Raw genomic sequence first — 26533 nt, 5'->3', positions numbered from 1 at the left:
GCTGTCAGGGAAAGGACAGGGTCGGCTGCCTCTGTCCGTCACACTGTATCGACAGCAGGGAGAGCCTGTGCAGCCATGCATTTGATTATCTGACCGCCCTCTCTTTTCTTTTCTTTCACATCTTCTCTTTTCTCCGCTTCTGCTCTCAACAGCTCCAGATCAAACACACAGTGACCGAGGCCGAGATCCAGAAGCTCAAAAACAAGGTAAGAGATTAAAACTTTCAGTGGGTTCAATTGTTGTGGGTGAAAAGTTTGTCTGAGTTCAAACAATTTGTAAAAGGATGTGGGACTAGTGTCAGGACAACAGAGGGGCCGGGGTTCAGATTCGATGGGAAAGCTTTAAGAATAGATGTTATTCTTTAGAAATAGGAAGCTAATTATTTTACTACCACAGTGGTTATTAAGGACTCTTATCAAGCTTCTTTTAAGAGGCTGGACTACTTGTCTTTACAAATGTTAACTAAGTACGAAAGGGAGGGCACGTTGTAGAGCTTCTGGTTAATTCTAACAGTTCTGTGTATGTTTACCTATATACAGTACACACATCTGAAGTGTATAATTGATATGCTCTGTCAAATGTTAATGGTGTAATTTAAATAATTCCCAGATTAATGTGTTGAGAGTTGATGTGATTAAATTCAGAGAAGCGGTGCCTGAAAAGCTTTTATTTTAGGAATAAGAGAAGATCCCCTTTTACAGATAAATAAATTCATGCAATTTGTACTCTGAATACAAACATTAAAAAAAAAAGACTTGTTCTGTAGCATTTCCCTTTGACCAGCTTTGTGGGATGTCATGCACAGTTTTTGAAAATCTGGTGTGTTTTGATCTCATCCAATGTTTTCATGTAGTGGCAGACAGTAAAAATACATCGACTAATGCTTCGGTTTGAGAGACAAACTGTATAAGATGATAAAAGTGAAAGCTTTTATTCTAAAACACATTTTTTGTGTAGGATTCCTTACTCTGTATCAGTAATATGTACGTTTCTGTTAAAAGCTCCCATGTTGTAACTAAAGTGTTTTTGTCCCCGTGCAGTTGGCGTCGGTGGAGAGAGAGAAGCAGCGCTGGGAGAAGGAGAAGAGCCAGCTGAAGGCCAGCATCGAGGAGAACAAGGAGAGGATGTTGAAGCTGGAGAGCTACTGGATCGAAGCGCAGACCCTCTGCCACACGGTCAACGAACACCTGAAGGAAGCCCAGGCCCAGTACCAAACTCTAGAGAAGAAGTACAACAAGGCCAAGAAGCTCATCAAAGACTTCCAACAGAAGTGAGTAAACCTGGATTAAACTGGTCATCCTAATCTGTGATTATGGAACGAGGGAGCAATATATTCTGAATATGGAAGATTGTAGCAAGACATTTCAAACTTCTGTCAAGAAATCATAATTAGATAAAGAGTGTTACCAAAATTTGACCTCAATTAAGCTGAATTTGTTTTGTTAGTTCAGTTTGAAAATGTATGATAATCAACAGTACTATGCAGCGGAGGTGGGATTAGAGCCCAAAGAAAACATCTAAAATACACATTTAAGTGTATTAAAGTACTACTTTGTCTACTTGCATCTGTAGATTTCTCCACAATTCATCAAAAGTTAGTTTTAGGTAATGCCTCATTTGCACATTTAAACATACATTTTCGCAATTTTTTTTTTACCATATTCACCCGAAGTGAATGTAAAATGTACGTAATTTTACAAAACATATCTTTAAAGGCTTTTTTCTCAAATTGTGTTTTCTTTTCTCAGACTCTGAGCCAGAAATCTCCATTTCAGTATCACTTAAATACACCAAACTTCCCAATTTCATTCCTGTCTATATTCTGAAAGTTCTCTCAAGGAGGTTTTGCTTTTATATCCTTCATACCCTCATTTATATAACATTTTATTCCTAAAATAGCTCAGCTGTTATCACATGACCAAACTCAAGTTTAGTCATGTGATAACAGGTGGTCGTACTGTATATGTAGAGGGAAGATCATAAAGCCTGGTTCTGTTCAAAGATGGACTTTCTGTTCTGATCGCTTTAACGTGTTTATATTTTGATCCCAGTCAGTTTGTCCTGAACTGACCATTAATGGCTTAAGTCTTCTCTTATCTTCTGAGTTCAGACCAGACCAGTCTTTTGCTTTGGTTGTCATAGTTCAATGCACGATATTACAGTCAGAAACGTCTGCTCCTGAACCAACTCTGTCTCCATAACCTGCTGAAAGAGGCATGAAACATGTCTATAACTCCTTCACTTGAACCATGTCTTTAATGAGGTCATTGTATCAATCCGTAGAGTATTGGGGCCATTGGAGGTAAAACATTTTTTTATAAATTACGGAACCAGGGGAGGGTGGCAATATTCCAAGAAGAAAAAATTTCTAGAAAAAAATTTGAGGAACTTAAGAGAAAAAACTGAGAAATAGTGAAAACCATGGTTATGCCAGCTGCGGTCTGAATTTCACTCATGAAACAAATATGTTTTCTTTCATATTCTTTCTGTGTTCTTTTGACAAAAAAAATATTTTGCAGTTTTTGCAGCTCATGTTATGGCAGTGTTTAACGATGGCGTGATGAGGTTGAGCCAACCCCTGCAACGTGAAGTGATGTTGTTCCTTGACAAAAAAATGATTTGTAACTTTTATTTTTTCTCTCAAATTTATGACTTTATAATCTTGTTTCGTCTCAGTATTAGTTTTTACCTCCAATGGCCCTAATACACTGTCATAATCCTTCCATTAAATGTACATTTTAATAAATCAATTTTATGACCTTTTTACAGCATCTCTTGTTTCACTGAACAGAAAAAAGAGAATATCTAACGCGTTTCCATCTGTGAGGCAGAGGGCCTCTTTTTAAAGCCGAAGTCTTCCCACGTTTCACTAGTATGAGCCGAGTCTCCATTCTCATGCAGCACAGCTCTCCTGCTTTTCAGTACGTTGATCTCTTTGGTCAGCCCCATCACAACCTCTCCTGCTCAGCTCCAGTCTGACTGCCTCTAATTGGCTCTGGCCCTGCAGGCCAAATGGAAGTTAACTGATGAAACAAACTCTCCAAAGACAAAGCAGAGGAAACGGCGCAATTTAGTATTCTTAGGGATGGAAACGTATGTGTGTTTTATTGTGTTGGTTGTAGATATGTGTTGTGTGTCTGTGTGTGTTCACTATGAGTAGTCACACTCATGCGGAGAGGCAGGCACTGTCACCAACTGTCACTCATGGTGAAACATGAACACGCACATAATTGTATCTTGTCAGCTCACACCCACTCACCACATTACGATCTCTCCTTCCTCTCGTCTCTCCAGAGAGGTGGAGTTCATCCAGAAGGAGGATGCAGAGAGGAGGCGGCTGGAGGAGGCTGAGAAAGCTCACCTGGCTGAGATCCAGGGACTGCAAGTCAGGGTAAATCAGATCTGTAAAGTGTACTCTGTCTATCGCTCACCTCCATCTTTCCCTTCTGCCCCTTTGTGTTTTTTAGTTGTACAATTCTGCCTCCAAACAACCCTAAGATGAAAATACACTAATAAACACTTCAGTTCTTCTGTGCTTGATGAAACATTACGTATAATCTGTGCAATATAAATACACTGTGCAATACTACAATTATTCTGTCTGTATATATAATGTTTTTAGTTTTTAGTTATAGTTATATTTTAGTTATTGTGGATTTTTTTTACTTTTTTACTTAGTTAGTATTCTTTACTGTTTATTACTTATTTATAGTACTTGTTTTGATCTTGTTTTTTTACTTTGTATCTTGTACTATCCACTATACTGCTGTAATCATGTAAATCTCCCCACTGCGGGACTAATAAAGGATTATCTTAATTGATCAAAAAGATCAGTAACATCACTCTATCACTACTGCTTTACAAGGCGTAAAAGGGTATCTGTGCCACTTCTGCCACATATACACATAGACGGCAGATGGACTTGGTGTCCAGAGGCCTGTGCTTGGTTCCAATGTCAAACTCTGTATTGATTTTCCGCTTTCCTAGTCCTGAAACATGACAGTTGTGTTGTTTTCTGCTCAAGTCTCAGGCCATGCCCCACAGTTGAGTGGGCAGTCAACCCAACTGTCCCCTGCTATTATTCTGCACAGTGAGCATTCATTCGTTCATTCTCCCACTGCACTGCATTGTAAAGGCTGAATGGTGAAGTGTGGCACAAGCAAGAGTGGTGGAAAAACAGTATAATCTGTCATTTAAGACAACAGCAAGACAAGAGGGTTATGCTTTAACCAAACTGACTTTACTTGTGCTTTTTATGCGCAACACCCATAAGACACATATACATATTTTAAAATGGAATCAAAAGATTAATGATGTGGTCGTCATCATGTTGGCCCTTTATTTCAGTGCTTTAAAGCAGCTTTTTTGCCGAGTATGCTCATCGATCGGTTCCTCTCCCTCTACAGATTGCAACATTAGAGTCCGAGCTAATGCAGCTGATGAAGCAGAACGGCATCCAGGTCAACAACAACAACAACAGCAACAGTGCCGAGAGGCTCAGCGCTCAGCAGCACAGCCCCAAAAGGGCTGCAGCACAAGCCAGAGGTGTGTTTGTCTCAGCCCGGTTCATTATTATGATATGGATTTAAAGGAATGTTCTACATGTTGGGAAATATAGAATAGAGTTAGGTGACACGATCAATACCACTCTCATGTTTGTCACTATACAAATTAAAGACGTTATTGAGCTGTAGAGGTGCTGGTGGGTGGATTTATTTCCTAACATATCAATAGAGTCAGGCTAGCTGTTTCCACCTGTTCCCAGTCTTTGGGCTAAGCTAAAAGTGTCCTGGCTCAAGTTTCATATTGAACGCACAAACATGAGAGAAGTGTTGATTTGACCATATAACACTCAGCAAGAAAGCAAATAAGCTTGTTTCACAAAATGTAGAAATGTTCATTTAATGAATACAGTGACAGCTGAAATATTTGTTGTAATTTGTTAAATTTGTTTGTAATATACCTAGTTCTTTTGTTTTTGTCTCGAAGATGACCCGTGATGCAACTCAACAACATTGCTTTAAACTTTTTTTAGCCCTTGCAGTTTATTGACATCTCTTGCCCTGTGAAGGACATTGAAAATATTTGACTCTCTTGTGGCTAAGACACACACACACACACACACACACACACACACACACACACACACACACACACACACACACACACACACAGATTTCTTACTCACGCATCCTCCCCTTCTCCGCTGCCTTAACCTTCACACTTTCAGCTCTGACTCCAGTTGCACTTTGAATCTCTGCAAACAAAAACAAACTCTTAATCCCTTTTAAGGTCATCTGTCTGGTTTTGTTCTCCTCAAGTCTTTTTAAGCTGCGCTGGCTTTATTTCAGTAGCTGCATCTGTCAGAACACAGTCAGTGCACAGATAAGTGCAATATATGATACTGTACAGTGCAGACGGGATAACGGAGTGATTGGATCTGCACTGATCTGAGTGACGCACACCATTATGCAATGATAAACAGGGGGGATTGAGGGAGACTGATGGATCAGGACATAAAGGAGAGAGAGAGAGAGAGAGAGAGAGTGAGAGGCTGACAGCCTCTCCGTGTGCAGTCAGGAAATGAGCAGAAACATTATAATTGCCTGCCTAATTAATGGTGTTTTTTTTGTGGAAGACTTGATATTTTAACTGCGTTGATGTTTTTTGTAGTTAATTTAATGGGAGTGTCAGGCCAAATGAAGTGCCCCTTAATAAATCTGAAACAAAAGAAAACCCAACAATTAGTGAACAAATGGATTATATGGTATATTTCTTTTTACTTAAGCTGAATCACAGTTGTTTACACTCTGTGTGTGTGTGTGTGTGTGTGTGTGTGTGTGTGTGTGTGTGTGTGTGTGTGTGTGTGTGTGTGTGTGTGTGTGTGTGTGTGTGTGTGTGTGTGTGACTCTAGACCTGAGGGAGGCCTCTCCTCATTCACCCAGCAAAAAGAAGAGCTACGGTGGAATTGGCCGAGACAGCATCAGCTCTACAGAGGGAGAGGTTTGTATTAAAACACATACACCTGCAGATTTTTCTTTTTTTTCAGTGACAACAGATTTGTTATTGAACAACATCTGTTGAAATATCGACCAGATTCATGTTCATTTGACTATTCTTACAATTAATATGTATTTAATTTCACCGGTATTTAATTAATGTGTGTCTGTTCATCAGCCTCTGTGTTTGTTTTTAACCGCTGTCCATTCCGCTCTATTCCTTTAATGAATTAATGGCTACGTGTTGCTCTGCGGCACTAATTGAGGCTGTGGCGCTGTCACAACTTATTGTCTCTCCCCGTGTGATAATAGTCTTTTTCTGGAAGAAAGGCTCTCGTCTGGCTAATGCTGTCACTTAACTCTGCTAGAGCAGGAATGGATTCAGATTGGATGAACAACTTCGAGAGCAGGATCAGAATTGGCAGGAACACAGAAACCCGGCAGTGTGAGGCTTCCAGGGGTAAAGAGGGCGAGGAATTAGAAATGTTGAAAGTATGTCAAGTGACTTCTTTCAGATTAGTCTTCCGCTTTTGGCTGTTCACATCACTTTTACTTTGATTGCACTTTATTATTCCTTTTTTCTGTGACCATTTCCGAGCCTTTGCTTTCCTCCCTTTTATATATTTCATACATTTTTCTTTCCATCGCAATTCTTCTTCTCTGCATTTCCTGTCTCTCATCTTCTGGTCTTATCTCACTTCCCACTCGTCTATTTGCTTCATTTCTTATTTCCTTTTTGTCTCTTTACGTCTGGCTTCAGGTCTCAGAAGGACACAGCAGTCCAGCCCGCAGTCGGCCTGGTTCGATTCGTAGTGTGGCCTCTTGTGATGGAGCAGCTGCAGTCCTCAGGGCCCCTGGCAGCGCCGAAAGCTCCCCCAGACGAACACTGCACCGGCCGTCCACTGCAGGTTAGCACTCCTGCACCCTCACTACAGCACATCCCATAATGAAGAATTGAATGGTCACCAATACATCTGAAACTGTATCTACTCACACTTGAAGTAGGAGTAATCTCAGTGTGGGGCGTTTGTGATCTCAGGTTCTCAGTCACCTGCGATGTCGAGCCCCTCTCACTGTGTGGAGGAACATAGACAAGCTGTGGATCCTGGGTAAGATTAAATACTGGAATGCCATGTTTTCGTTTTGAACGTATAATCCATTTGTCATTTTTTATGATTATTTGGTACCCAAAGTGATTTTCTTTCCCTGTAAAGCTTATTTTAAATGATTGATATGGTCAGAGTGGTACCAGTGATGAGGAAATTTAACTTGAGAAGATGGGTTTACACAGAATACACACAAAATATTTAGTGCACAGTACTGGACAACTCCTTCTTAATGTTATTAGAAATGGAAGTCCAGAAACTGTTTATGAATGTGTGGTGCAGTAATCGTCTCCACTGACCTCTAACGTCATCTTCCTCTCTGTCTCTCAGCTCCACAGAGACGTCAGCAGAGGACAGTCCAGAGAAACTCAAGGCCAAGGTACATGAGGTTTGGTGACTGTACATTGGGCAAATAATGATACTTTACAGTGAGGACATCAAATGACTCTTTGTTTTAATGTAATTATAAGTTGAGTCAGAGCAGGCTTTTTACCAGACCTGTATATGTAGAACTTCATACTGTAAGTTTGATGGCAAGTTTTCTTGCCATTTAGCTTTGATGTGTTGTGTTATTTCTGTTGAACAGACCTCCCTTACATGGCCCCACTTCTTCTCCTATTCATATTACTTGGTATTGTATTGTATTGTGTTTGGTTCAATTATACCTCAATCCACTGAAATGAGTTTGTACTTTAAGAGGTAAACATGGTTTATCATAACGAGAATGAGGGTACTTCAAAAAATGCGTAATTGCATTAATAATTCCAAGAAAATCAATGAGTATTCCTACATAATCCTAAATAATAATAATCCTTTCATAATCGTAACTATGCCACTGTAAAAAATGTCCATTTTAGCAATCGTGTGATCTGTTTTTAAGTATTAAATCACAATTTTGTAGAAAGAAAAAATGTCCCATTGTAAATCAGTCTGTTTCATAATGCACATTCAATCAGTTAGATGTCATACTGATACAATAAGATTAAAGTTGTTAACATGGGCATTCGTTGCAGTGTAGGAACTTGCATGAAAACTGTTTCTAATCCTGTGTAATATCAGATGTGGTTAACATAGGATTAAAAGGAGATTATTTTTGATCCTGCACCAATCAAATCCATTTCTCTCTCCAAGGATATGCTCTTAGCTTGAGAGGAGTTCACATCAGAAGATAAATCAATGCAGAATGTATTCACATTAATAGTTATGAGGAGCTTTTAAGTGAGGATTCAGCCCAAAGAGCTGAAAATCTTAGATTAGTTTTGCTTTTACCTCAGACAGAACTCTTTGAGCTACAGTATGAAGCTAAATGTAAGATGAAATTCTAGAGTTTAACTTAAAATCTTATATAAATGTAATGAGAGAACACACAGAAAGAGAGAGAGAGATTTTTTTAAATTGGATAGCATCCAGCTACATCATTTCCAACCACTATCACATTCTCAGTTTGTGCTATAATGGAATGTCTTAAAAATGAGGGATGTGCACAACCCTGACATCTATCAAACAGCTTAAATACATTAGTTGAACTTTTTATTGACCATCAAATATTAGGAAGAAGCACATAGATCATTCTGGTACGTGCTCAAAGGAAAAGTCTTAATCCTTCTGATTTGTTCACTCCTCATCCAGTCTCTCTGTTTAAGAAATAGAAATAGAGAAGCCCTCCATCTAATCAACTAAACTCAGCCTCAGAGCCAGTTGGCTCTTAACCACCAGTCTTATAAGTGTGTTTTTGATTTCTCAGGCACCCACTCTGAACGATGATCTGAGTGCCAGCAGCAGCAGCTCAGTGGAGATCAGCGGCCTGCTGAGTGAAGCCAAGATGTCGGGACGCTCACACACACTGGTGCTCTCCTCAGATGAGGTAAACATATAAACTTAAAATATTGCCTTTTTAATGGAAGTTGGATGAGGTGATGGTAGTTTGCTAGATGAGATGAATTATCTGAACGGTTAAACAAACAATATACCTGAGATTGATTTCACCACATCAAGGGAACATTTAAATGCAAACAATAACTTTTTTATGTTGTGTCTGTGCCCCCATTTATTATCTTAATGGCTTTAAAGACAAAAAAAAGCATTCCCTACAGGAAGAAGCTTCTCTCATATTCATCATGCACAAAACAACAAGCTTTAAGTCAATGCACCATTTTAGGCTCATTGTATTCAAATGCTGGTCTAGGCTGTTGTAGTTTAATCTATATTGATTTCCTTGTTAACAACCCAGTCATCTTCTGTTTATTTCAATGCTGCCACGTTCAGAGTCTGGATATGATAGATGATGAGGTGAGACCTGTGTTTAACTGCATATATGTCTTTATGTGTCTGTTGCGTATAAGCCATTTGTGTTTCATTCCCACACATCATTCATGGATTTTCACACAAAGTAATATGTGTTGCTACAGAATATAGTTACTTGGGAAATGTCTTGATTTCATCTGAGCTCATTAAGCATTCATTAAACAATATCATTCAGCATTCTGTAGGAGATACACTTTTAGTGTGTGGTTAAAATACTGTATGTTGGAGTTGGAAAGATTTGCATCTTATCTGCTTCTTTTTCTCTGTTCCTGTCTGTCTCTCTTCCTGTTGTATGTGTTCAGATCCTAGACGAGGGACAGTTTCAGAAGCCGTATCACTGGCAGAACCGCAGCATCACAGAGTGGACCTCCCAGCAAGTGGCCCGCTGGCTAATGGGCCTCAACTTAGAACACCACATCCCAGAATTCACTGCCAAAAACATAGATGGAGAACAGCTGCTACAGCTGGAGAGTGCTGAGCTCAAGGTAAATTCAGAGTGATTCATACATGCTCACATACATATATTAGAGAACACAAATATATCAGTATACGTGTCTAATCAATGCTGTACCACACATTTGTGACACAATCTCTGACATACGCCTTCTTATAATGTTCAGCACAGCCCAAAACTGGTTCTATCACACACTATAAGGTCTGAATTATTTTAAACTATAACAGGGATATTGGAACAAACAAGACCGGATTCAAACCTGAGGGAATTTTGAGAAATTACAACTGAATTGGATTTGAGCAAATAATCAATGAACTAGACTAAAGGAGGAAAGATACTTATGGGGGTTTATTTGTTTCAGGCCCTTGGAGTTTCTTCTTCCCAGGACCGTGCCCTGATCAAGAAAAAGATCAAAGACCTTAAAGTTCTGATGGAGAAGGCCAAGAGGAACCGAGAGAAAGTGGAGAAACAACGCGAGAAGCTACGGAAGCGAGAGCTTGAGCAGCAGCAGAAAGAGGCGCACAAAGAAAGCACGGCAGAGTGAAGTGAATTGTTAGATCTCCGAGCTCCCGCTTTACTGTAGCACCACACCAAGTAGCATCTCGAGGAACAGAACGTCAGTAGGCCCCACAAATGAACCCTGAGGGATGCCTGCTCAGTAGTTCAATAGTTCTCACTGGTGGAGCGACACACACCCAACTGTCGGAGACTGTTGAGTGACTTTTTCACCAAGCAAATACAACCAAAATAGGCCGTTGGATAATAGGATCCTGCCCCGTTCAGTTGTCTCATTTTACACCCATCCTGAGTTTTTTGGCCATTTAAGATTTACTCAGTTCTATTTATTTTGCTGTTTATTGCTGTAAATTAGGTTTATTTATTCATTGCCAGAATAAGTCTGTGAAAAGTTTATCTCATCCTCATCCTATATCATCTTTAGAGCCGTCTGTGTTACTCATAAAAGCTCCCGTAGACGATCATGTACATGTACAGTGATAATACAGATTTGTCTGCTGTGCCATTTCAATAGACTTATGTATATCCTGTTCAGATACATAGCTCAGTGAAATTGCTCTCTTGCTTTGACGAAGCTCATACAGGTCAGGCCTGTGAGGTGGAATAAATGAGGCAGTGTTCATCTCCCACCACTGGGTGTCCCCATGCTGCTTACTTTCACTACTGAAGGAGGCAACACTGGAACTTTCCAATAGGAACTGAAGCGGGAACCAAGTTTAATAGGGAGAAACAAACTCTCTCAGTACTTGCAAGAACACTGGAAGTGCAAATACTGTAAATTGAACCTCTGCACTGGCTTGTCCAGTGCTCCCTACAGTATACATGTACCATACTAAAACAGTTCACAAAGTATGAATGAGGACAAGGACATACTGTAACTCATTGGACTGGTTCTGATGGAAACTTCAGGTACAATGTAATCATGAAATTTGTAACTAACCAATCCTGTACCACAAAAACAAAACAAGAAATGGTAAAATCAAACTTCCTGCTTAGATGCATAATGTTGCTTCGACACAGCTCGTAACCTGCTTTTGACCTCTTTTTGTATTCTCTCTCAATAACAAAGTAATACCCCGCCACTGCCTTTAGAACTTCTAGACTAGTAGAATTTTTCTGAACTCTACCCGCTTCAGTGTGAGTGTCCAAACATATACAGTAGACTAAACATTTATAATTGTTATTTTATTTTCTTTCATACAATTACAGGACAAAGTTCACCTTGCAAATTACTTAAATTCTGAAAAATATTTAGGAATGTTGCCATAGAGACAAGTCATCTCGGTGATGGAGGACAGATGCAGTGAGTCCAGAAATTGTCTTAAAGATGATGACGCCTGATGCTACTGATGTTACACTGGAAATTGTACCTGATAGATGCAATTTAGTTTTAATTTTCCTATGAAACTGGTTCAGTAAGACTTGAAACATGTTGATTTACTTGTTAGATATAAAAGAAATATACCTTTTGAAATTATTTTGACATGTGTACTTTATGCAATCCTTGTTTTAGGATTATGACGCTCACTGAGAGACATGTTCCCTGTGTTACTTCTTTAGCATTCCCGAGAATCATTCCGTCGGTTTACAGTAAATATAGAGACACCAGTGTCACCGTGATCAAAATGAAGGCAGCTTTGGTTATAATTCCCTTTTGTCTGAAGGGCCCTGCCTGGTGTACTGTTAACTGGTTAAGAGCAAGAAATATAGTAGGGGTTACAGATACCTCCATGCAATCCCACAGTAATACAGGTATCACTGATGTACTAATGTTATTATTTATTTATTTCTGTATTTAATGAAAGCAACTGACTACTGTTTATGATAAATTATTCAAAATGCGAGTATTATTAACACCTAACAATGATTTATCCAGAATTGTATGATTACTAACTATTGCCAAAACATAAGTAAACATTTCATTAAAAGTGATTTAGATTCAAATGGTTTTTATCGAGTGAAGGATTTAAAGTTTGGAAATACTCCCCCACCGTGCTTGTTGTTTTCCTCTTAAACAACCGTAGTGCTGCTCCTGTGCAACTCCAATAAACTGCTCATGATGTGTTCTTATGGAATATTTTGTAACACTTGAAACTTTCTGTGAATACCCCCCACCCCAGCCCTGTCAAGTCAGTCCGCCGACTGCACTCTTTTGACTCTTTTGTATGTATAGTAAAACATTGAGAGCAATATGCTGAACGAATCCTAAAGAAGCCTTGTTTTCTATCGTGACAGTATGTGTGCACAGTTTGTCTGAAGGCTGAGGAGCTTAAAGGTCACACCTGAGGCCAATATGTGTTTCCGGATCTTTTCTGTGTGCTTGACTGAGCTTGCCTGGCATGATGAAACCAACGTATGGATGAGACCCTGGTGCTCCTGGCAGGCGTTTGAGTCATGTCCGGAAGGGTTTGTCTTTCATGTATTAAGAGAGCAAAAGATAATCACCACAAACTGCTAGCCATGCTTTCACTCTTTTAAAAAGCTGCGCTGCTTGTTCTCCTCCTCCTTTTCTTTTGTCATTACCTTGCTCTCTTTTTCGCATCCTGAAAAGTTTGAAAGGGCAGCTACCTGTCACACTGAATAAAATGTGCAGTCACTGTCCATAGTCTGCTTTTGTTTCTTCTTTTTTTCCACTATTTGTCTGACTTCCTACACAGTGTTGGTGGTCATTTGATAGCTAGGGACAGAAATCTCTGCCCCATGCAGCAAAACTGTTTGCAAAAATCATGTTACGACTGTAGACTTTTTCATTCTACTCTGTCTAGAATAGCATGGTAAACCTGATAGTCATGTAAAGAAACAATAGAAGAGAACAAGCAGATTTGTTTGCCATCCCTTTTACCATGTGACCATCCACTGCCTTTCTCTTAGTGGACATCTCAGCAGACTGACTCCAGAACAGCCAGTCAGCTGTAGCTTTCCAGTACCTCCCTCTCTCCTTTCTATTTATATTTAGCCTAATTTCACTTCAGGCCTATTTTTTCTCGCTGACGGCGCCCTCCTGTCACTTGTTGACCCTCTTCATATTCTTCGTCACACCCCTCCCATATCTGATAGCTGAGTTTATGGAGTGTGGGTATGATTGACACCTTTTTTATTATTTGTGCGTTTATTTGCAATCTTCTGCATGCTGTGTGGAGAGTGTTAGTGGCTGGTTTAGCAGTGCTATACGAGGAGCGAGGCCCTTCTTTCACTGAGCTTATGGAGGAGTTGACCCCCGGACAACTGGCTGTCAAACAGCTGAAGCAACAGTTCTTGGAGGCCCTGCAGGCCAACGACGCCCAAGAGGTCATGCAGATTCTGCACACTGGGAAACTAGACATTGACACTGTGCTAGAGGTGGAGGACCCCAGCATGGTGCTGGCCTCATACAAACAAGGTACGAAGAAAGTAGGATGAGATTGAGCCACATTTCACCAGCAGCGATAAAATCAACGCTGATATACTGTATGTTTGTCAGACTATATCAAGCACTAAGGCCCTGAAATACGAGTTATCATGTGAGTATCCATAATAAACAACAAGATTGTGAGACATCATAGTTTTAACAAAGCATTAAGTTAGAAAAATAGATTGTTAACACACTCTGTAGTTTTTCCAGTAGATGGTGTTAAATCCCCATTCATCCTAAAACTGGAAATGACAAACACTCAACAGCTGAATTACAATAACATGCTCAGGCTCCTGGGGATTAAACGTAATGCAATAAAAGAACAAAGTTATCATGATGTAAATCTAGTGTGAGTCAGAGTACAAGCACCTTTGACCCTTACTTGTACAGCTCCTGATTACTTTTGTCCAAGTATTTCTCTACAACCTTGAATGTTCATGACAAACTACAACAATCAAAATTAAAAGTTTGTAAGAAGGAAAAAAAAAACATCCTTAATTAATGTTATTATTTCTAATTGAAGCCCAACTATTTCAAACCAGTAAGAAAAGAACAGAGGAAACGGCACAAACAGAAATCTGTCCCGTGAAATAACCATACAGCAACAGTTTGACATTTGACAGGAAATGTAGTAAGTAGTTAGTTGTCTTATTTGCTACAGGCTACTGGCTCCCAGGCTACAAACTGGAGAGATCCTGGGCGATGGGTATTCATGTATGCGTGATGTACAATGCTGTGGAAACAGCACTGGTGCTCCTTCAAGAAGGTGCAGTCATCAACCGGATGCCTAATGGGAAGACGCCGCTGCATGTGGCCTGCGAGGTCTCCAACGGTGACTGTGTCGCCTTGCTTTTGGCTCACAGGGCAAAAGTCAACAGCCTGTCGCTGAGCGGACACACACCCCTGCACTACTGCATCACCAGGGAGTCTGTGGACTGTGCCAAGCAGCTTATCCTCAAAGGTCAGGAGGGAATGGTGAATGGATATTAGCAGATTAATGAAAGTGATACAAAATAACCATTGCTTTTTCCCCTTGGAGGTGCAAATGTTGATATGCCCAGCGAAAACAATGAGGAGGACACACCTTTACACACAGCAGCCAGATTCGGCATCCCAGAGCTGATGGCTCTCTACTTGGCCCACGGAGCGTCTGTGAATGCAGTCAACTCTCTCCGGGAGACGCCCCTGATGACTGCGTGTTTCTGGGCTTTTGACTCTAAAGAGCAAATCTACAGACAAGATCATCATCTTGTCTGTCGCCTCTTGCTGGATCACCAGGCTGGTGAGTTTTTTGGGACTTTTGTACTTATATTGACATTGTGTACCATCCATGGAATGCTTTGAGATTTTCCTTCTCTCCAAGATCCCAACCTCAGAGAAGAGGACAATAAAACAGCTCTTCACAAGGCAGCCTGGAACTGTGATCACGTCCTGATGCAGATGCTACTGGAGGCCGGAGCTGACACCAGAGCCATGGACATCAATGGCTGCGCTCCTATTCAGTATGTCATCAAAGTGACTGATGTCAGGCCCTTTGCCATACCTGAGCTCTGCTATCAGCTGCTGCTCAACCATAACGCAGCACGGATCTACCCACCCCAGTTCCATAAGGTACAGAGATAGAGACTTATGTTTTTAGATCATATTTTGCACATTCAACAGATTCTTGTGCTGTAAATTGAAATGTTGTGTGTTGTTTTGTGTTTTGTGCAGGTGTTGCAGACCTGCTACGACTACCCCGGAGCCGTAGAAATCATGATCAACTCTTATGAACGCATAAAGCCCACAAATAAGTGGAGAGCTGCCATTCCTGATGACTGCTACAAGGTAGTACAATGATAAACTGTACATGATTAGTATGAAGTATGTGTTCAGTGAATAAGATTAACATTACTCTCTTAGTTAAAAACTAAAAACAAACAAGCAAGTAGGCCAGAGCCTAAGAAGCTGTGTAAAGAGATCAATTGTTTTGTTTTGAAAGGTGGGGGTTTATTCATGATTTACAATCCAGATAAGATGTAAGATCTTTACCTGTTTTTATTTTGCTCACTCAGCGACACAAAGACTTCTACGACTCTTTGTTTGCTGTTTGCACCAACATTCCTCGAAGCCTGCTTCACCTGACCAGATGTGCCATCAGAGCCAGCCTGGGTGGGTTCTGCCACAGAGGTGTAGCACAGCTGCCTCTGCCATCTCCCATGAAGCAATATTTACTACTGGAACCTGAGGGGATACTGTACTGATGAAGCCTGTCACCTGACAGTTTTAATAGAGACATTCACTCTTCCTGTCTGCTGACTATGGAAAGTGAAAATGCTGCTAGTTGGAGCTGGTACTAACAGGTGTGTCTTCTATATTTTTGCTTATCATTCCGATAGAGGATTTTCTCTGGAACATACAGAAATCCCTCTTTGACAGTACAGAAGAAACTACATGCAACTTTCTTTCTTTCAACTCGTCTTTGCTGGAGAAGAACTTTGATCACATAACTAACATTAAAACTGATTTATAGATGGTGGTTTCAGGCTGCACATGAGAGAGTTGATTTACTATTCATCCAGACATACAGAGATTTGAGGGACAGGTGAGGAAATAGCAATCCACTGATGAAAATTGTTATGCTGATTACGATAATAATAATAATTTATGATGATGGACAAATGAGAATTTTTGTCCACTGGGTCACATGGAAGCACAGTCAATCTCCACAACTTCTCTTTCTGTAATGCTTGTATTATGTATATCGTTCACATTCTACAGTAGAGGTACTGGTTTCTTTGACCGTGGCATGAGTGTCAGTAAATACAATTAGTCCTGTCTCTCTATCCCAGTGTTGCCACATACTTCAGAGGATCCATATCTACCTGGCAACCAGCCTTAATGCTCAGTCTCGACCTAATGCTCTAAACCCCTTTATTTGCTGTACAAACACTTGACAAAGCCCTCCACAACAAGTGCTTGTTTTTTCCAGTAGACTGAACATGAAGTCATGGCTATGGGACAATTGGGGACACAGAGAAGGAAGTCGCTCTCCTTCTGTGTGTGTGTTGTTAACCGAGCTTCTCTGTTCTTTGTTGACAGAGGCTGCGTGTTATTTTGAATGCATGTTGGTACATATGAGCGCGCTCCACTGGTTAGCTCACGGTTGCTGCTCTGCACTGCTTTCCTACGGTGGGTCAGCATCCTGACTCACTGTGTCGTCGTGGAAGAATAGTGCACACATTTCTGCCCCCCACCCTACAGGTAAACACTGTTAGCTCTGTCAGTACTGTTGCCTTTGTTTGTGTTGTTACCACTGTTGCTAGTTGCAAGCTGCCGGCTCAGCCTTCGTCATGTTATGAACTGCGTGGAGGCTCTAGATATGCTCTGAGTTTGGTATAGAGAACCTTTAATACCCTTGTCAAGTTTTAGAAGAACGTCCACCTTAACTCAACACCAACTTTTTTTTCCATTCCGCCTTCTAGATTCTCACCTAAAGGAAGACCACTAAAGTACTTTAAAAAGTCTCAGGTAAACCTTAAATTGTGACCTGCGCCAATCAGCCCATTCACAACAGCATGCTGTAATGGTGTGAGCATCTCGGTCTATTATATCCAGGTGTAAAGTCTAATTTGACATGGGGAGATAATATCAGTGTATATTAGAGGAAAGCACTCATGTGACTGAGGCTGCTGCCTGGAGAGAGAGGCCCTGCTGATCTATTGTATGGTGTTTTTGTTGAAGAGGAGAATGGGGAGAAATTAACTGGAAGCCTCAAGAAGCATTATAAGATGAAGGCTGAATTAGGATGGGAGAAAGTCTTCCTCTCCAATGACACAGTGTACACATAGCAGACATACATTTTAGAATGTCACTATAAAGGAATAATTAAGACAAAGATATAAAAAAAAATGTCCTGCAAACATTTTGGAGCTTGGTAGGAATTGTCTTTAAATGTTTGAATTTCCAGTTTCCACATTCTTTGAACAATCTGGGTAAATGAAGGCCAGTGTCATATCAGTGACCTCACCATCTTACAACAGTTGCTTGTACTTTTGATGTGCCAGTGTTATTATTACCAAACTTATGTCAGTCCATAGGTCATATATGTAAACAGGTGTGGCTGAGCTCTGTTGGTCGGCACGTGTACCAGACATCTTCTGTGGAGAGAACATTGTCTGGATGACTGAAGGGTCTGGCCTGGTTCCCTGTACTCTTAAAATAGACCAGTAAGTCAGGCAGAGAGAGCCTATATTCTTAAATCGTGCATTAATAATAAAATAATACATAACGGGAAATGGGCTTTTAACTTAACTTGAACGCAGTGGTGATTCTGACATTGCAGTGATCTTTTTTTCTTTGCTCTTATCTTTGAGAACGAGCTTGCATAATGCTGTTTGTACTGCCGCAATGCCAATCATACCTGAATGAACTGGAAAACAGAATTCATAGAGACAAGTGGAGAAAATCCACAAAACCAGAGTAGAGTGTGGCATGTGGGCACACTAATGACGGGGCAGAACAGCCTGGTCTCAAACCACTATTGGCAGCTGGCCACGGAAAAAGCCACTGGATTGTGTCTGAGATGGTGACACACAAACAGAGCAAAGTTTCCTCAAACAAACTGTGGAGAGAGAAGAGGGGAGTCAGGGGGACAATGAGCATGCAACAACTTCCAGCGATGTTGCACAGAGCAGTGGCACACAATGCTGTGTACTTTACACACTATGAACAGCAGAATTTCTAGTCACGTATTGAGAAGTGAGATTTTTATTTTCTATATTCACTGGTCCTTCTACTGTGGCGACACGGTACAGTAACTCATGGCCGTGGAGAGTGGTGTTTATACAGTATAAAATGCAAAGTGTCTGTTGGTGCAGAGACAGTTTACAAATCATAAAAATCTAAAGTTAGTGAGTTCATATTTTAATCAACAAGATCTCAAATCAATTCTAAATGCTACAAACTTGGCAAAGAAATAATTGAGAAGTACAGTGCATGTTTGAAAGTATGACAGCTAATGGGGACATTACATTACATAACAGTGAAATTGTTAAGTTACAGATAAAGCAATATCTGTTAGATCAATACATCTTGCATATAGCATTGTCTGTGACATTCCTACTGTATGTGACAGCAACACTTAACTTTGTGTGTATGTGTCATCCCAGAAAGCTCAAATACAGTTTTCTGTAGATCAACATTTAACATTTCCCACAAGCCTTCACACCCTTTAAGTAAGTAATTTATACATGCATCATTAGGAAGCACTTGATATTATCAAATGACTGTGCAGTTCTTTCTTGTAAAAAGTTTAAAAAGTGTGTATTTCAGTTCTGTTTCAACAGAGGAAAAGTATTATTGTGGAGGTCATGGTTAATTTGGCAGTTTTACATTTCAAACACAATTATTCACAGTTCAACCATACATATTCATTTAAAATATGTTGCAAATACTATGTTTTAGCCATTACAGTTCTCCAGAAAGGCACATTCAATTTTGCCATGTGGAACTCAACATCCATCATTCATGTTAACATCACATATAGAAGAAGCTAAAAGACTGAAATGGAACAATTGACTCTACATTGATGTGATTTTTCGCCACACATAACCAGTGCAAATTCTTCTTATAGTGTCTCTGAAATGCTGTAGTTGTATTAGAACTAAGCCACAATGAAATACAGAAGTTGTCTGTGTGAATCAATGCTGGAAGTTATGAAGGACTGAAATGCCAACATGTACAAAAGTTAAGGAACAGACTTTGCTCCCTTTGTGTTTAAGCTGGAGTCGTTGAATGTGTTCCCATTCTGTTTAACTCAAATGACCCACCTGCAGCTGGCTTTGGCGGGGTTTCTCTAGACCTTGATCATTATTTAATCCAATGAATCTTTGAATTAAACTTCCTTACATCTTACAATTGTGAAATTATATGCTTTGAAAGAAAAAAATGGACATAAACATTAACAGCAAGCTTACTTACAAAGTGTAACTGGGTTATTACAACTGAAAAGTGAGTGTGGCAAAAGAAGATAAATACTTGTTTCCATTTCCATTAGCAGCCTGTAATCATCAAACAATATAATTACATTAAAATGCCTTGAGGCTGGTAGTAATAGTTCAGTTCAGCTATTTCGGTGTATTTATCTGGTTCTTGACACCAACAATGAGCATTTTCCTGCATCTAGGCTTCTCTCTGTGAGAAATGAATCCACATTCCACGTACACAAGTCCAGGTCCAGTAGCATGCTGAAAGCCTTTGGTGCCTTCCCCACTTACAGTACAAGTTTGTCCATTTCTTTCAACATGGACCCTTTACTTTTTAATTCTATGATTCTTTAATTTAAACTATAGAAGAGTGTCCTTCACTTCCGTCCACCATCACAGAGTCCTCTTGGAATTGCCCAGTTTCTTTGGATCCTTGCTGGGCATGCACCAGTCGTCAGCCTCTATGCTCGTCTGGTAATGCCGTAAAGCTGACTTGTTGAAAACAGGAAGTCTCTCCACCGACTCTGAGGACAAGGCCTGTGATACGGAACAGAAGGCAACTTATTAGTCCGCATCCTTATCACACAGACACGTCTGCATAAATGAGAGTCAGATCCAGTTCCTACAAAGTTCACTCTGTGCTTGATTTACTGGTTTAAGTAGAGACAGCAAAGGTCTCCTGACATGAAACATGTGGTGATTTATAACTCACAACAAGACACACATTAGTTGTGCAAGGTCTGTTTTACATAGTTACTTTACATCTGCTACCAGTCAATCCAGTCTGTGTTATTGACGGTACATGCGTATTTGAACTCTAGACCAACTAGGCTTTTGAAGGTTATTTTTGACGTGTGTTTGGAGGTAGTGGAGTTCCCACCTTCAAGTATATGACAGCTGAGGTGCCGTAACCCTCCATAGAGTAGAGCTGCAGGTCTCCCTGGAAATACTTGGCATACAGACGAGAGATGGGTAGGCCATAGCCAAAACCAGCCTGACGGAAAAATAACAAGGTCACATTTAAAACATAGTGTGGACACTGTGGGGGGTTTGTGTTGTAAACAGGTCTACAGTTTATCTAATGGTTACAGTTTAGTCTGGACTGCAATCCTCTTTGTAATAAGCTAATTTGCAACATGCTCAGTTGTGTGAGTCTGTGATTAGAACAGGGAGATTTACCATCTGGTTGACTTTTAATCCCAATTTAAAATGCAAACACAAGTTTGTCGTCTTGTAGCACACTGTGTACTGACAAAGAACCTCATCAACACTGAAGACAGGTTTAGCCTCACCAGTGGTGCATTGCGAGAGTTGTCTTCGTGGACTGGACTCGGAGCCGTGGAGTACATGTAGCTGAACAGACGCTCAATCTTCCTCAGAGGGACTCCCCCTCCTCTGTCAGACATCTAAAAATAAAGGGGAGGTATGTTAGATTTACAAGGGTCTTCTTCTTGTTCTGGCAGCAGCGAACTTGTCGGCTCTTCATCGTTTATCCTTTTGAATGGAATCTAAACAGTGTCATGCTTTGTGCATCAAGTCAAGGGTTAGTTTTATTCTTATACTAACAAGGTCCACATGGACATGGAAGTGAATGGCGCAACAACGCTTGTTTGTTAGCATAATATATATACGTGTATATATATATATATATATATATATATATATATATATAAATAACTCTGGTTTATCCCTGTGGTATTCCCCCTGCACAACACTAATTCTAGTACTAAAGTTGTCTATCCTCATCTACCTTGATAGTGAGGTCCTCAGTTCCCAGGGAGACTCGCACTTTGATCGAGGGCAACGTTAGGCTCGTCTCGTGGGTCTCTACTGTCGCTCTCATGGCGTTCTGACAGAGAAAATGTGACAAAAAATGAGTGAGCGGACACACGGTGAGGAGTAACATACGTCTGGTTTTCAGGCTCGTTTGGTACTGTACCTTGAAAAGCTCAAACAGCATATGGTACAGATGGGATGGCACATAGACAATGTGGAGGGGTTGGTCAGGGTTTTTGGCTGTGAAAAAAATTGATAATACTGATCATATGGATGGCACTATATTCAACTATGACAAATCTAAAACCCAGACATCCTGACTGAAAGCACACCAGTGAGTGAATGAAGACCTCTGGGACAAATGCCTGCTTTATAAAACAACATATTAACTCTGAGATTAGATCAGTGGGAAAAAAAGATTATAGCCACTATTCCAAAATTAAGCAAGGAACATAACGTCATTCATCATTTTGATTTATAATACAGAGGGACTTATCTGCCAGAAACATTCTGGCCAAGTGTGTACAGTTTGTATTCAAAGCTCTGGTTCTGACTGATATACTGTAACAGGAACTTGTAGCAAAAACTACCACATTTGTTGTATTAAACTACATATTATATTAATATACAGTTTACAGTATAATAGTCTTCTTTTATGCATGTAATCATACAACCCACAGTTGTTAATGTTATCCAACCCCAGATGTATGAGCAATATACTGTGTATGAGGAACATGATACAATGAAACCTTTTTCTGGTCTATTTCTGTTAAGGTTGTTCATCTGTAGATAATTGTTCAAAGTGAGGAATGTCTGATGCTCCATTAGCTCTTGGCAGACCCAGCTAACAGGACACAGACACAAAGGGCTTCACTTGAACCAACAAAGAGTGACTATAGTATAGTAGAAGGTTCAGTTCAAGAGCACACCAGTGAAACTATCATCTCACACAGACAGCTAGCAGAAACTATCCAGGTAAAACAACACAGATACAGTATAGACAAGAGTACCTTTTAAAAATGAAAAATGCAAATAGGAACATTGTGGTTGTTTTGTACGACTTACAATTGACTTCTGTGATCTCCATATCAGGAGAAGTCAGGTAATATTGCTCACAAAGCATTTTTGACGTCTCATAGGCATCTAGAAAGGGAAACAAAAATAAAAATAAATCATCTGTGGTTACTTTTCACCGTGAGAAATGGAGAACAATATCAGAGGACATTGTGGTTTCTATCTTTGAACCAGTTTACACTAACATTCAGAATACTATACTATACTCCAAATAGAAATAGACAGCTCCAATTTGGTATGAGGGTCTATTGAGGCCATGCACATCATGATGACATGCTTTCACTTCCCACTCTGTCTACTGACTCTAAAAATATCAAATAATAAAAGGTCAAACAGTCATGAATAATAACACATCCAGCGTGTGTGTGTGTGTGTGTGTGTGTGTGTGTGTATAGACAGCAGCAGTGGAGCCGAGGGAAATCATTCATTACCTTTTATTACCTCCACAACGTCACAGCTGGGGTCGATGCTGCCAATATGTTTAGGATGGGCTGGGTTCACACTGCCATCAAAGATTAACGCTACAGGGCAAAATACAATAAATGTGTGTGACTAAAAATACGTATAGACACAATTCACTGTCCCTACATGTTGTACATTTGTGAATACTAAGTCAAATATGAAGCACATGTCCAGTTTGAGTGGGTGTTGTATCATTCAGTGAAATAAAACTACTGACAAGCTATTATGGTAGGTTGGGTGTCTTTTCTACCGCTTTAAATCTTAAAAGGGATCGGACATAAAAAGTACAACATGCTCTGTGACATTTTAAACTGCTAGCTCTTAAACATTATCAGTACTTTATTGAGTTTGACTTAAGGACATGAGCTTCGAGTGTGAGCAACTGTGTTGATTAACTCACAGTCAATGACAGAGTGCTATACTGACTGTGCTGGTTCATGAGCATGCGCGTGGAGATGCGGCTCATGTAGAAGCGGTCCAGGAAGTACTGAACGTTCTGGTTGGTGACGGGGTCCACGCCAAAGGCGTCCTTGTACTCCACCACACCCTGAGCCATGGTGGGCACCACGTTGTTGTGCCGATTACGGACGTTCACCAGAGTCTGTGTAAAGCTGAGGGCGAAGACAAGACGGTCGTTTGAGTATTTGAGGGATTGTTAGCATACCGGGTTTATTAGTATATCTACACATCAGTGCTAAACAAAAGGGCCGAGAAGGGATTTTAATATTCTCTATATGACATTCGCAGCATTAATATAGCAGCGACAAACTTTTTGAAATGTAAAGATATAGTGGAGTACTGTTTGTCTACCTGAGCAGAGAATGAAGTTGCTTTTCCTCTCTGTGTGTGCTGTAATCTGCTTCTCTGCGGGTTTTTTTTAATGTTGCCAGACCGGCTGTGCAAGCCTTTTAAGTGCATAGTGCATGCGAGTTCACCCCACTGCTCTGATTTTTTTATTTAATGCCTTTAAGGTTTACAGAAGCCATATGTATGCACTAGAACTAGAAAGCGTCTGTAAATGACTTACTTTGTCAGGACATCCTTATCATCTGGATCCTTCTCTAAGAAATCTACAATCTCCAGCAAACTCTGGGAATACCTGGTGGACACAAAATAATGGATTTTACAAGAAAATACAGAAACAAACTCAACTAGTTGATTTACTGTAAATCAAAATGGTGATTAGGCTACATTCATGTGAAAGCATTAAATACTAATCAGCAAGCAGACATGATAAAAAAAGATCTTAACCAGTTAAACAACGGTGTAATTAGACATAGAGCATTTCCACATGATTAGAATAACACTGTCCTCTTTAAATAATAGCTGCTTGTTTTATCACAGAATGTATCTGGAGGCCAGTGGATGCAGAAGACTGGAGAGCTGAGCTCAGTGAGTCACACTCTCAGTGGAGAAACTGGGTGAAAGGTGAACAGCAGTGTGGTTTGTCCCTCCACTGACCTTCAGCTCTCACACTTTGAATTATGTCCCATCGTTCCAACAGATCTTGAAATAAACTTTTTTTGAAACTTTGCATTTTGACAAGCTTGATTGAAAATATCAAGGCCGTGACCTCTCTCTCTCTCTCTCTCTCTCCCTTCGTCAACAACATTAACAAGTGACAGATCAACTCTTTTGCTGAGCTCTGCAGTAGACAGAAGAGAGAGCCAGAGCGTAGGAGGTCTTGTGTAAAGGGTGGGGATTGTGGTAATTGTTACCGAGTCTTAACATGACTTGTGCAAACATAATCGACACGTGAGGGTAAAGTCTGCAGGAGAATACTGTGTGATATCAGGAAGTAGCAACTATGACGGAAAAACAAACTCCAAATGAAAAAGGATTACAGCTATTCTGCTAACAGCTGAAAACATACAACAGATGTAGTTCTCCTGCACGTGCACACCTATACTTGGCTGCACCCTCTGTGTTTACAACCTTATTTACAGTGTACCTTGAAATAGGTGTGTGCACACAGATTAACACACGCTGATATAACTCTAACTGTGTGAGGGTTTTGTGAACACAAACAAATGCTGCCATGCACTAAGTGGTATGCATATCCTTCAAAGTTCAAAATCAGTGCAGCATCTTAATGATACAACCTAATATATTATGGTATATTACATAAGAATAGCACACAACATGACCACCATTAGTCTGTCTATTCAAATATATGCTTCTAAGATCAATGGCGTCAGGCCAGCGGGTGCACAGACAACAGCATGGTGAGGGAGGAGGCAATTTGATGCATAAGAGACGGTGATGGAGCATCAGCAGCAATGTTTGCATAGCTGTAAGCATGTGACTAGGTGGATTAACCAAAACTAAAGGAGGACAAATTGCATGAATGGATCTGTTGATGCTTTGAGAAATAATAAAGACAGGTCTTCAATAAACCAGACACTACTGTTGCGTAACTATCCCCTGCTGAAACAAGTACAATGTTTACCCTTGTATAGCCTGGGAACCCTGAAAAATAAATGACAACAGACATGCAATAGGACTCTCATGCTACAGTTCCTCTGAACCCTATTGTTCGTGATGTGCAGGAAGAGTTATTTACTAAACATTAAACTATTCCCAGAGTTTGGTACAACAACGATTTTGGTACAACACAGATTATATAGTAAGATGTGTGATGCAGCTGAGAGAGCCCACCAGCTGACGAGGAGCTTTAGAGACGGAGTGCCCAGGAGCTTGTCGGGGAGGAAATCAATTTCCTTCATGATGTTGGCCAGTCTAACAGGAAGCTCCTGCCGCAGGAACACAAAAGAGGTCTTCTCACATGCATTGGCCGAGCCTGCAGACACATATGAGGGGGACAGAGACACTGAGCAAACCAATCACACAAAAAATATCAATAATCAACATGTAAATGACATCCGTCCAGGTTTTTTTTGTGTGTGGACGTGACCTGTCCTTGGGTGGTATCTGCGTGTGTGTATTTTTTATGCAGAGGGAGCAGCATCAAACCGGTCAATAATCCGTCAATGACCAGCTGACAGGGGTTGTGTAACTGTGTGTGTGCTAAATAATTATATAACATGTAAACAGTGTCCGACTGAATCGATACTCCTCGAAACACTTACCAAAGTCAATAAATTGCTTCATAGACAATGGAGAGGGGGAGAACTTAGCGAACCTCTCCACTTGCTTTGGTATCCCTGAGACGGAGCCGCTTTTCCGTAAAAGCTGAGCAAACTTCATTTTTCCTGTTCTTTTACGGACTCCAGCCCGTCAGTGTTTAAGGGGACACACTGTTCCTTCTTTCTGCAGCTCGCTCCAGGTTGAAGACCGTTATCTAGCAGGGCTGTAGCTCGGCGTCGTGCAGGAACCCCGTCGTTAAATGAACATAGTCACAGATGTTGGTTATGAGTTCCCCATCACTGTTTTTGTTTTCTTCTCTCGAGCAGCGTCCTTGTCTCCAGACAAGTTGATCGTCTGCCCTTCAAATGCAACTTGCAACAGTGTGCTGGTGCGTGTTG

At 40.4% G+C, this 26533-nt stretch overlaps 3 protein-coding genes across 6 annotated transcripts in view; 2 read left to right on the top strand and 1 right to left on the bottom strand.

Moving 5' to 3' along the window:
• Window positions 1–12454, top strand: part of ppp1r9a (protein phosphatase 1, regulatory subunit 9A) — a 51702-nt gene extending 39248 nt beyond the window's left edge. For 2 of the 3 annotated variants that reach the window (XM_068711060.1, XM_068711059.1), the window contains exons 8-19: window positions 153–206; window positions 1041–1270; window positions 3295–3391; window positions 4407–4545; window positions 5915–6003; window positions 6760–6907; window positions 7039–7108; window positions 7436–7484; window positions 8850–8969; window positions 9371–9394; window positions 9712–9894; window positions 10225–12454. In XM_068711060.1, coding sequence (XP_068567161.1) covers window positions 153–206; window positions 1041–1270; window positions 3295–3391; window positions 4407–4545; window positions 5915–6003; window positions 6760–6907; window positions 7039–7108; window positions 7436–7484; window positions 8850–8969; window positions 9371–9394; window positions 9712–9894; window positions 10225–10407 — 1386 coding nt within the window. In that variant the 3' untranslated portion in view covers window positions 10408–12454. The remainder of the gene's footprint in view (window positions 1–152; window positions 207–1040; window positions 1271–3294; window positions 3392–4406; window positions 4546–5914; window positions 6004–6759; window positions 6908–7038; window positions 7109–7435; window positions 7485–8849; window positions 8970–9370; window positions 9395–9711; window positions 9895–10224) is intronic. The other variant, XM_068711061.1, reaches the window with a different exon arrangement.
• A 944-nt stretch (window positions 12455–13398) lies between these two features.
• Window positions 13399–18428, top strand: asb4 (ankyrin repeat and SOCS box containing 4). Its single transcript, XM_068711056.1, has 6 exons — window positions 13399–13758; window positions 14432–14731; window positions 14810–15052; window positions 15134–15381; window positions 15484–15597; window positions 15825–18428. Exons 1-6 carry the CDS (start codon window positions 13458–13460, stop codon window positions 16011–16013), a joined length of 1395 nt encoding a protein of 464 aa, XP_068567157.1. The 5' UTR covers window positions 13399–13457; the 3' UTR covers window positions 16014–18428.
• Window positions 18429–18503: 75 nt separating this feature from the next.
• pdk4 (pyruvate dehydrogenase kinase, isozyme 4) lies at window positions 18504–26533 on the bottom strand. Of its 2 annotated transcripts, XM_068711057.1 has the most exons (11): window positions 26138–26533; window positions 25707–25848; window positions 24076–24147; window positions 23475–23659; window positions 23018–23107; window positions 22578–22655; window positions 21676–21752; window positions 21487–21585; window positions 21029–21142; window positions 20617–20730; window positions 18504–20273 (listed from the first exon to the last, which is right to left on the bottom strand). In XM_068711057.1, the coding sequence occupies exons 1-11, from the start codon at window positions 26253–26255 to the stop codon at window positions 20130–20132; spliced, it is 1233 nt and encodes a 410-aa protein (XP_068567158.1). In that variant the 5' UTR covers window positions 26256–26533; the 3' UTR covers window positions 18504–20129. The 2 variants fall into 2 exon arrangements, with proteins under 2 accessions (XP_068567158.1, XP_068567159.1); XM_068711058.1 differs by lacking the exons at window positions 18504–20273; window positions 20617–20730; window positions 21029–21142; ... (1 more) ...; window positions 21676–21752; window positions 22578–22655 and having other exon boundaries at window positions 23020–23107; window positions 23449–23659.

The sequence above is a fragment of the Cebidichthys violaceus genome, unplaced genomic scaffold (genome assembly GCF_023349555.1).
Source record: "Cebidichthys violaceus isolate CVI_PGR_0920_01 unplaced genomic scaffold, fCebVio1.0.p SCAF_16, whole genome shotgun sequence".
Classification (NCBI taxonomy): domain Eukaryota; kingdom Metazoa; phylum Chordata; class Actinopteri; order Perciformes; family Stichaeidae; genus Cebidichthys; species Cebidichthys violaceus.
Note: the sequence above shows the minus strand (reverse complement) of the source record. Positions and strands in the feature narration are given on the sequence as shown.

What these genes read in the sequence shown, in the direction of transcription:
- pdk4 (XM_068711057.1), bottom strand. Translation starts at nt 26,255, where the DNA reads ATGAAGTTTGCTCAGCTTTTACGGAAAAGCGGCTCCGTCTCAGGGATA. An exon ending in CTAAAGCTCCTCGTCAGCTG is followed by an intron (nt 24,148 to 25,706) that starts GTGGGCTCTCTC and finishes TGTGTCCACCAG; the next exon opens with GTATTCCCAGAGTTTGCTGG. An exon ending in CATGCTCATGAACCAGCACA is followed by an intron (nt 23,108 to 23,474) that starts GTCAGTATAGCA and finishes TTTGCCCTGTAG; the next exon opens with CGTTAATCTTTGATGGCAGT.
- asb4 (XM_068711056.1), top strand. Translation starts at nt 13,458, where the DNA reads ATGATTGACACCTTTTTTATTATTTGTGCGTTTATTTGCAATCTTCTG. An exon ending in GCTGGCCTCATACAAACAAG is followed by an intron (nt 13,759 to 14,431) that starts GTACGAAGAAAG and finishes TATTTGCTACAG; the next exon opens with GCTACTGGCTCCCAGGCTAC. An exon ending in CTTGCTGGATCACCAGGCTG is followed by an intron (nt 15,053 to 15,133) that starts GTGAGTTTTTTG and finishes CTTCTCTCCAAG; the next exon opens with ATCCCAACCTCAGAGAAGAG.